The sequence below is a fragment of the Primulina eburnea genome, chromosome 3 (genome assembly GCF_022965805.1).
Source record: "Primulina eburnea isolate SZY01 chromosome 3, ASM2296580v1, whole genome shotgun sequence".
Taxonomy (NCBI): domain Eukaryota; kingdom Viridiplantae; phylum Streptophyta; class Magnoliopsida; order Lamiales; family Gesneriaceae; genus Primulina; species Primulina eburnea.
Window position 1 is genome coordinate 17,046,282 of NC_133103.1, and position 10,349 is coordinate 17,056,630.

General features: G+C 33.0%; 1 protein-coding gene across 1 annotated transcript; it reads left to right on the forward strand.

The window, feature by feature from the left end:
- Positions 1-6,289: 6,289 nt before the first annotated feature.
- LOC140827079 (eukaryotic translation initiation factor NCBP-like) lies at positions 6,290-9,751 on the forward strand. Its single transcript, XM_073189682.1, has 6 exons — positions 6,290-6,458; positions 7,694-7,789; positions 7,913-8,017; positions 8,100-8,177; positions 9,263-9,382; positions 9,484-9,751. Exons 1-6 carry the CDS (start codon positions 6,390-6,392, stop codon positions 9,613-9,615), a joined length of 600 nt encoding a protein of 199 aa, XP_073045783.1. The 5' UTR covers positions 6,290-6,389; the 3' UTR covers positions 9,616-9,751.
- Positions 9,752-10,349: the final 598 nt, after the last annotated feature.

Sequence of the window (10,349 nt, forward strand, 5' to 3'; positions counted from 1 at the left end):
TTTATTAAATCATTGTTTTTAATTATCTAATATATGTTATATTTTAAGGAGTATTTTCGAAAATGACAACTTTTAAGATGTTTCGACACGTCGAGTCGTATTTTAAATCGGTATTCGATTTTTGATGAAAATATGGATATTTTGGGAACTCGGCTAATATTTTCGAGAACTTTCCTAAATAAAATATTTAATTAAATCTAATAGGCCTATAATCTAATAGGCCTAATGTGCCTATTATACTATGTTATTGGACCTAAACCTTTGCCATGGTATTTTATATTAAAACTAATGGTTCAAAACCCTATTTTCTACAACTCAATCCCACGCCTCACACAAGGACTCTCCATCAGCAACACAACCACACACATGATTTTGGGAGAGAAACTCACGTGAATTTGAAGGATAATTCAGCAAGCTTCTTCCCCTGCCTCTCTGCCAACATTCCTCACATCGAAGTCGTTTTACGTGCGTAATAAATGCAAAGGCATGCATTAATCTTCCTTCACTCGTCTTTCACACCATATTATATGTTTTGATGTATGATTGCATGAAAAACATGGCATACTTTGTAGGACCGAGCGCTTGCCGCTTTACCAAAAGCTATAGCTAATAGTAATGGTGCAACTCAAATCTTTTAAACCGCAAAGCAGCACAAGTACAATGGTTCGATCACTCTACCAAGCAGGGACAATTATTGAACCCAACAATCTCCCTCCCAATAATTGCACTCCTTGTAACCAATGTGAATCGAACCCGTGACCTTGGCTCTGATACCAATTGTAGAACCGAGCGTTTGTTGCTTTACCAAAAGTTATAGCTAATAGTAATGGTGCAACTCAAATCTTTTAAACCACACAACAACACAAGCACCACGGTTCGATCGCTCTACCAAGCAGGGACAATTATTGCACCCAACACACTTTGTATATTTTCGCCTTTATGGCATAACATGAACAAAGCTAGAGTTTTCATCTTTTAAAACTCTTGTTTATGATGCACAAAGGGGCAGTCATGGTAAGGATATGGGAAGGGATGAATTTCAATGTGTTTAAGGGTCCATAGATGCATGTTTAAGGTTTGGTCAAGATAGAGTAGCAATATGAACGAAAATTTGAGTTTCTATGGGCTAGGGTTTTCGGTTAGGGTTCCTAGGAGGAAACAACTCTTAGCTGTTGCAGGGACATGTTCAAGGTTCCTAAGAGAGGCTAGTAGGTCCTAGGCTTGTCGAGGGAGGGCTGGATCAAAGGAAGAGGGGTTGGCGCAAGATCCTTGGGCGCGCGAGTCTTATAGATGACAGGTTGAGGGCTGCAGTGTGCTAGCTCATGTAGGCTCGTTCCATTAGGGTCCCTAGGGTGTGGTATAGGTCCTAATATTGTCAGATAGGGTCTGGTTCAGTCGACCATGGGCTATGGACGAAGGAAGTTAGGGATTGTTCATGTTAAGGTATTGAAACTAGGGCAGAATTTTCCAGTAAGGTTCTAGGAATGTTCATGGGTTTTAATTGGCTTGAATTGAGTTATATAAGGTGTTAATAAGCTATGGTTCAAATTGTGTAAGTTTTGGTTAAGTTTTGGGTCAATACGGGTTAAAACCGAGAGGTAAGATTAAACTTTAAAACGAATTGGGAAAAACAGTCGAGGAGCATAAGTTTACGTCTAAGAAATATTTATGGGTATATTTTAAGGTGTTATGGTTTGGATAAATTTGGTCGTCGTTTTAAGGTCTAAGGATAAATTGAGAAAATTATGGTTTTAGGGACAAAACCGTCATTTTACACCTGAAAAATGTCAGACGTATTGCAGTGCCTTGAATGCTGTAATGAATGCTAAAATGTTTATGAAATATTATGATGAAACAATAATGCTAAAAGACGTGTTGCATGCTTGGTTTTAAAAGAAAAATGATATACATGTTAAAGAATTTTTATAAGTGATGAATATAATAAAAAGTTGAAGGAGATGACTTGGTTGTGACATAAGGATATGATTGGGGATATCGTAAGGGAAAATGTCCTAAAATGAACATGTCTATAGGAGAAGGCCCCAAAAGGAGCCCAGATGCGGGAAAAGGTCCCTGAGAGTGCCCATTTACAACAGAAGGGCCCAGAGGAAGCCCGACGATCGTATTTCTATCGAAATGATATGATGATATATAAGGGCAAGACTCATTTGATGAGTGAGAGTGTCGCTTATATCCCTGTCGCCTGGTACCATGGTTATATGTAGATAGATTCATCGACCTACAGCTGAAACGAAGTCACAAATAAGGATCTAATTCAATAAAAAGGAAAACGTGTGTATATATATATATGTATATATATATATATATATATATATATATATATATATGATGAAAAGAAATGGTTATGATGAAAGGAAAAATGTTTAAAGTTTATGCATACTCATGAAAAGTTATTTTTAGTAAAATATTTTATTGATGCATGTGATTGTATATGCACTACTTGTTATCATGATTAAGATTTGCAGGTGTGATCAATGCAGGTGAACATGATTTTGATGGAGGACTTGATGGTCAAACTAGTTGGACTGAAAGTGCACACAACCCGAGGATCGTCGCTAGTTTCCATAATTATGTTTATGATTTAAGTTTACTTTAAAATTTTTATGAGGTATGATGTTTTTGAGAGATTAAGATATTTATGCTTTATTTTGAAAATTGTTAGTGTTAGGTTTGGTTATCGTTTACAATTTTATGTTTTTTTAAATGCATTTTTGGGATTTTCAAATAATTAATTGATGAATTTATTTTAAATGATAAAATTATATTTATATACATACATACAAACATACATATATATATTATATATATATGGCCGAAAGTTTCTAAGAAAAAAAATTTCTAATACATTTTAAAGAAAAAATAGTAGCGGATGTTTCATCTTCTCCCTCCATTCTCCCCATTCATCAACTCTTTATTTATCTTTTTTCCCATCCTCGGGAGTTCGGGTCCTCATGCTGTCAACTCGACAGAAAAATTTTATGTAACATATCAAAAAAGCAATAAATATGACAATGTTAAACTTCTATGTCACGCTCTTTTTCACTTAGGAAGATTTTCACTAAAAACTTTGGTTTTGCAAAGTCTTGTAACAACATACTTCAGTTAGGATTAAAACTTATTACTGTCTAACTGAAACACTTAGTGATTAGTTTACCCTTCTTGATATTTAAGAACCCTAAGTTGACCAGACAACAAACACAAAATCAAAGTGTCAGATTTGACCGCTTAAGTTGTTGGTGTAGTACAAATTTGATCATTGATTGTTTGATGTAATTCTGTTAAGCATGCACACTATGAGCACGCTTGAAGTATTTCGTTTAGGAATGCACAGAGATTTTGATAATGCTGCTTTGAAAGATGAGCGAGAGTTGTATATTTGGTGCTTCTAGAAACTAAATCTGCATCTACATATAGTTGAAAGCTTCCAACGGTCGGATAATTTTTTCAACCATCACTTGTATTAGTTCCCTACATAATGGACTTGTCTCTTTCAAGCAAAGTACAATTCATTAAATTTCAATATGATATTTCTTTGCTTCTGCAACTTATAGAACTTAGTTTCCGGGAAGCTACTTTTGACTTAGGACAATTTAAGAAACTTTCTGTCATTTCGAAAGTTGGTGGGATATTGTTCCATATACTATAACTTGCAGTGTTTAGAATGGTTGGAAATAAAAAATCCACTTTGCTTTGCACATATTATGCGGTTGGATGATAACAACAGTCTTTATTTAATACAGGGCGATCAGAAAATGAAAGATCGACAGTTGGTGCAAAATGAAGCAATGGAGCGGCTGGACTTGAATAGGTCTCTTGAGCAGATAAATATTGCATCATCTGTCGGAAATCTGAAATACAACATAATATAATGGCTGGTTTTCTATAATAGTTCGATGACGTTATTTTGTTAATCATCAAAACTTAGGGTAACAAAACAGAGTGGTCACCATAAACGAAGTCCTCCTAGAATTTCTATTGAAGATTCATTATGATGAATTATTAATGTGATTTAATTAAAAAAAACACATGTTCCCCACTAACTATCGAACACAAGTAAGAACTTCCTTCGTCCACTAACTATACTTAATATAACATACAAAATACCTAAATTAAGATATCAGATACCTGATTTAACATATTTGATATCCATATTTTGTTTAAAAAGACATTTGATATTCGAGTTATCACCATAAATGAAGTCCTACTGAGTTTCTAATGAAGATGCATTAAAATAAAGTATTCTTGAGATTTAATACAAAAAAAGAAACACTTTCTCCACAGTCAAATATGAGTAGCACTAAATTTGCTCTAAAAGTAGCTAAATTTGGTCAACTGATACTAAATATGTATTGTGAATGAATACTAAAGCATAATATCAAATCAAGTATTATCTTGATATTCCTTAATATCAATACATATTATGAATGAATAATGACGATATCAAAAAAGTCAATGAATGAATATTAACAAGTATTATGAATGATCATTCACAAATATTTGAGTAAAGATTCACAATACTTTTGAATAAATAGTCATGATCGATAAAAAAAAGATATAAGGAATGAATAAAATAATTACTATAAATGATTACTCTCATAAGTTGACCAATCATTCATAATACTTATGAAAAAATACCCACAAGTATAATGAAAAAATACGAAAAAGTATAATGGAGTACATAATTAATTGTATTCTATAATGAAAAAAAAATACTAAAAAGTCAACACCAACATTGACTCTATTTATCGTGACCCCTCGAAAATAGTGTATTATGATGTAGGTCAAATTAATGTTTAATTGTATTTCTTGATGAGTACATAATATGTTTATTTTTAAAATACATAACATTAATAAGTCATTATAATACATCTTCATGAAAACACCAACATAGACTTCATTTATGATGATTACTTGAAAATAGAGTGTTTTTATAATCAAAATTGAGTATCAACGTGGCAATATCAAATATCTGTTAAATCAAATTAAGTACTTAAAATGAATTAAGCATTTGATTGTATTCCATGATAATTACGCAACATGTTTATTTTAATCTATAAATAACATTAATAAGCTAACTTAACGCATCTTTCATGACAATGCAAAAAAAACTTTATTTATGGTGACCACTCGAAGATCAAGTATTTTCTAATCAAAATGAATATCAACATGAAAAAATCAGGCATCTGTTAAATCAAATTAAGTACTTTTTAGGCCTTATTTGATATTTAGCAATATTACATGATAATTGCGCAATGTGTTGCTTTTTTAAAGATTAATAATATTATCAAGTCATCCTAATTCATCTTATATGACAACACAACCACATACTTCATTTATGGTGGTCACTCGAAGATCGAATATTTTCTCATCAGAACCGAGTATCAAAATGATAAAATCAGGTATATGTTAAATCTAATTTAATATTTTTTAGTTCAAATAAGTATTTAACTATATTCCATGATAACAATGTAATATGTTTTTTGTTAAATAAATAATATTAATAAGTCATTATAATACATCTTCTATGATAATATCAACACTGAATTCGTTTACATTGACAGCCTGAATATCCAGTATTTTCTTATAAAATGTGAGTATCAACATGGAAAAATCATGCCTATATTAATCCAAATTAGATATTTTTTAGTTCAAAATATATATTCCATAATGAGTACGCAACATTTTTATTTTTAAAAATAAATAACATTAACAAATAATTCTAAAATCTCACTCTTAAAATATAATTACGGGAAATAAAAAATACTATTATTCTAGCCCATGTTGATAGTCTACTTTTTAAAATAATCTTAATAACTAAAAATCATACAATATAGCATTTACATATATCTTGTTTCCTTTTTCTTATCTCAATATATTTGCATATTTACTGAAATTAGAATCACATTCCAAAATAATTAAAACAAATATTATATCATGTTACATTCATTTGTTAATAATAATAAATAATAAAAAATATAATAGTAATAATAAAAAATTTACTTAATTCAATAAAAATTATAATTTTGTTAAAGTTTTATTATTAATATAAATTTAAAAAAGTAAAATATGGTTGACAATGAGTTGAATCTAAAATTTAAAGTTTGTCAAGTACCAATTCACAAAAAAAAAATAATAAATATGAATTGAATCCTAATTGACAGTCAATTAAAACCTTAAAATTTTCAAAATAAAGTTTAAGGCTGGGCCAGCTCCTCAACTGGGCCTTCCTGTGAGCCCAAACAATTATCGATTTTGTACGAGAGACCAACCAACGAAGTCTCCCTTCCTCATTCTTCTCCATCTTCCGAAAACAGCAGGGAGAACAAGTGGAATTGGCAGCAGCATATCAGAAACAGGACAATTACAGCATGCATCTACCGCCTCCGGCCGCCGACTTGGATTCGGAACGCGCGGCCATGGAGCTTCACCCTCTCAAAGTTCGTAAAACCTTCAATCTCTCTCTTACTCAATAGGCTCCTTTTTTTGGGTATCTAGTTGATTAATCTCTCCATTCCATATCTATGATTCGTTTATACATTCTTGCTGGATCGCTATTCTTTGCTTTCCAAATTTTGCGTATGTATGCCTCTCTTACCATCTTTCGTTTAAGTTTTGATTTGTCGTTTTAACTGGGGGAACTCGTTTGTTTGTTTTTTTTCTGATATGTTACTGAAAATAAAATATAAATAGTGAAAGATAATAATGAAGGCAAGCTCCTTTGTGCTGGCATTCTAAATGTGTTGAAAATAAGCAGATTCCTCGCAGTAGTGGTTTATAATATTGTGGAGTGAGAAAAACTTACAGTTTGGGTTTCTTACGAGTTTTTATATTGTATAGTTTAAACTTTAAAAGAACTATTATTTACTGGCATCTTCAATTTACTTGTTTTATTTTTCGTGAGGAAGCAGCAAATTCAATTCCCCTGAAATTTCGTTCATTGGATAATGTTTGTCATATAGCCTATTTGATTGCGTTTGATATTGGCGTTTTACTCCAGAAGGCATATACGGTCAAGATACCTTCTGATTAAACCTTTATTCATCATAGTTCATGCTCAGTCTTCCGCTATCTTGCAAGCTCAAGTTAGGTTTTACTTGTTTATCGTACAATGTCATGTAAAGTGTGTTTTTGAGCAAAAAAAGGGGAATGCTGGTTTGTATTTTGTTCATAAAAGAGTCATAATTCCATATAGAACTCAACCCTGACTTCAAAATTAACTAAAATTTGAGTTGAACATGAAGTCAGGGTTTTCAGGAAATATGAAAATATTATAATGTTGAATTGTTGATAAATACATAAAGCTTTTAAATTGAGATGGTATTTTGTCAAATTCCTGTAGGTTGTGTGGATGGATAAATTTGATTTTGGGTTCCCCTATGTCGAAATAATCCTGCGAGGAAATGGAGATTTTAAATACATCAATCCAAATGCATCTTTTCTAAGTTTTGCTCCGGTCATAGAGCCAATGAGCCAAGAAAGTGTGGTTGACCTTGTTCTTTTCCTACATGTTTCATGTGATTCCTTCAAAACTAGATCGACAGAGTTTGGAAAGTGTTTGAATTAGCGACTAACTCACTATTGCATTTTCCATGTATTGGTATGCTGAATGTAATCTTTTTATGTGATATACATGGTTATACTGCAACTTCATCTCATTTATTGTGATCTTCAGCACAAATTTGTATTTTGGTATACTCGTCTAACTCCAGGAGTCAGAAGTCAAACAGCATATGAGGACAATATTAAGAAGATTGTGGACTTTAGTACAGTAAGAATCTCTTTTCAGATTCATTCTGTGAGGTCATATGGCCTTCATATTCCTTTTCTGATCCTAGATTTGATTTCTCTAGTTGTTCTAAATGCACCATTTTTACGGATTGCTTGACTTCAGGTCGAAGATTTCTGGGTCTGCTATTGTCACCTAGCTCGCCCCTCGACATTGCCTAGTCTAACTGACTTGCATCTATTCAAAGATGGTATCCGTCCTCTATGGGAGGTATGCTTTTACATGTTAAGCTGGTCAGTAGTTTCTTTCCCAAGCTCAATTAATTAGTTTTCCTCAATCATGGTTTTGTCAGGATTCTGCTAACTGCAACGGTGGGAAGTGGATTATTAGATTTAAAAAGGCCGTGTCTGGCCGTTTCTGGGAGGACCTGGTATGGAAATATTTACATAGAACTGTGATTTAGCTTCATCTAGCCTGTTATTAGTAAATCATTCTTTTGAGAACTTGAGTTAAGACTCGCACCCTGCAGTTCCCATCTTGCCATCTGCCTTAAGTTTTCTGGCCTTTCCCTTCTTGTAAATTTAACATGTCAAAGTTTTTGTGTGTGACTATGTACAGAAAGTAAGTTTCGTGATTGTTATTTGCTCCGACTGGAAAATCCTTTAAGCTTTGTTGTAGCTGCTATTTTGGTTTGATTGCCTTCTATTATAGATGGTTCTGTTTATTTTACGCTGAGCAGCTATTTGATTGATTACCTTGGAACAAATATATAGGACTATGACATAAATTGACATCCCACTTTTAGTAAAAATGTTTGTAAACAACATTAACAAACCTTTAATCTCTCTGGCTTGCAGACTGTTGCCAAATACCATTACAATCCTTTGAAAGCGAAAGCGAGAAAGAAATAACAATTTATTAGAGGTGATCAGATGGGTGAGAGAGAAATACTTTTCACACTTGCTAACCTGAGAGGTTTTACTTCTCGATCTGTTAGCATGATCATCATTGTTTTGTTTAAAAAAGATCCGTACATGTTCAAAGTTCAACATTGCAATGTAGATAATGATAATAGTTAATTTGAATGTGATACTTCTCTGTTGCCAGTAGCCACCCATCTGCCTTCATGCGATCATCCGAAGAGATGCCTATCCTAATCCTACGTGAATGTATGTAGATTAAGGTATCTAAATCTGTTCACATAAAACAACAATGTCAAAGCACGATGTTGAATCATTTATGAAGAAAATAATGTGACAAAATCGACCTAATGCGTTCTTACTTTTATTGAATCTCGCTTCCACTTTTATGACTATTAGGTTAACCTTTCTTGCATGCTTACTAGGTGTATTGTCTTAATGTTCGTTGTATTAGTCCTCATTTAACTGATACATGATTCAAACTCTGTCAATTCTGTATATATTGTTAGAATTGACTATCCATCATAGGTTCCAAGTTACCCATTGTCATTCGTCCAAGAAAATGGTTCTTACCTGTGTTTCTTGAATACACCAGGTTCTAGCGTTAATTGGAGATCAACTCGATTATGGTGATAACATATGTGGAGCAGTCCTAAGTATTCGTTTCAATGAGGATATATTGAGTGTTTGGAACCGCAATGCATCTGATAATCAGGTTGGTTCTTGTTATTCAAATCACATTCATCATCATAATCTAACTCTGTAATATCGTTTCGGTTTGCATCTCTGTTATATCGTTTCGGTTTTGCATTGCAGGCGGTGATGGGGCTGAGGGATTCTATCAAGAGACATTTGAAAATTCCTCACACCTATGTAATGGAATACAAGCCCCATGACGCTTCCTTACGAGACCACTCATCGTACCGTAACACTTGGTTGAGAGGATAGGGAACATGAGAGGAATGAACCGTTCACTCCCTTCGCTGTGAGCTAACAGACTCACTAAATGTATTTTTTTGATGATGTATTACTCATATTTTCATTTCATAGTATTATGACCCCCCTGATGGTGTTGATTTTGTCATCCACTGTTTATTTTCATGAATTCAACTCGGAGTAGTGTTGGCAGCTGATCTCAAAATGTACATGTTCCAACCAAGTAAAAAATAAAAACAGAAGCAAATATAAAAATTTATTTCGTTTAAATAATAGAGTAATCGTTGGGTTTTCACAGAAAATGATTAAGCTGTTGCGTGATAACATGTAATGATTCGCCGGTCATACTGCATGGACTATGTACATTTTTACTAGACAGATGACTGAATCCCGATGATACCTGCCAAATATAAGATTCAACTTGTAAATGAAAGAAGTTCGGATAGAAGATTGTAACCAACAAGATGCGAAGATATCTTAAATATAAACAGTAGCATTGAGAAAAGCATGCAAAATAGAGCTATATGGAGGTTTTATGAAGTCGAAACTCTCAACTAAATTTCTGCGTGCATCCATTTCCACAAACATGGTAAAAAGCTTTTTTTTTTCCTTGCCACCTTCCTTCCAGGCTCACGCATTTACGGGGAAAAATATATGATCCATGGGGTGTTTGTACTATGAGCATTTCGTAATATCTTTCGTCATCTATAATATAAACAATATTTTATTCGAAAAATTTGAGAAAT

Coding starts and splice junctions, on each gene's coding strand:
- LOC140827079 (XM_073189682.1), top strand. CDS start 6,390: ATGCATCTACCGCCTCCGGCCGCCGACTTGGATTCGGAACGCGCGGCC. Junction 6,459..7,693: donor TGGAGCTTCACCCTCTCAAA/GTTCGTAAAACC, acceptor TGTGATCTTCAG/CACAAATTTGTATTTTGGTA. Junction 8,178..9,262: donor GCCGTTTCTGGGAGGACCTG/GTATGGAAATAT, acceptor TGAATACACCAG/GTTCTAGCGTTAATTGGAGA.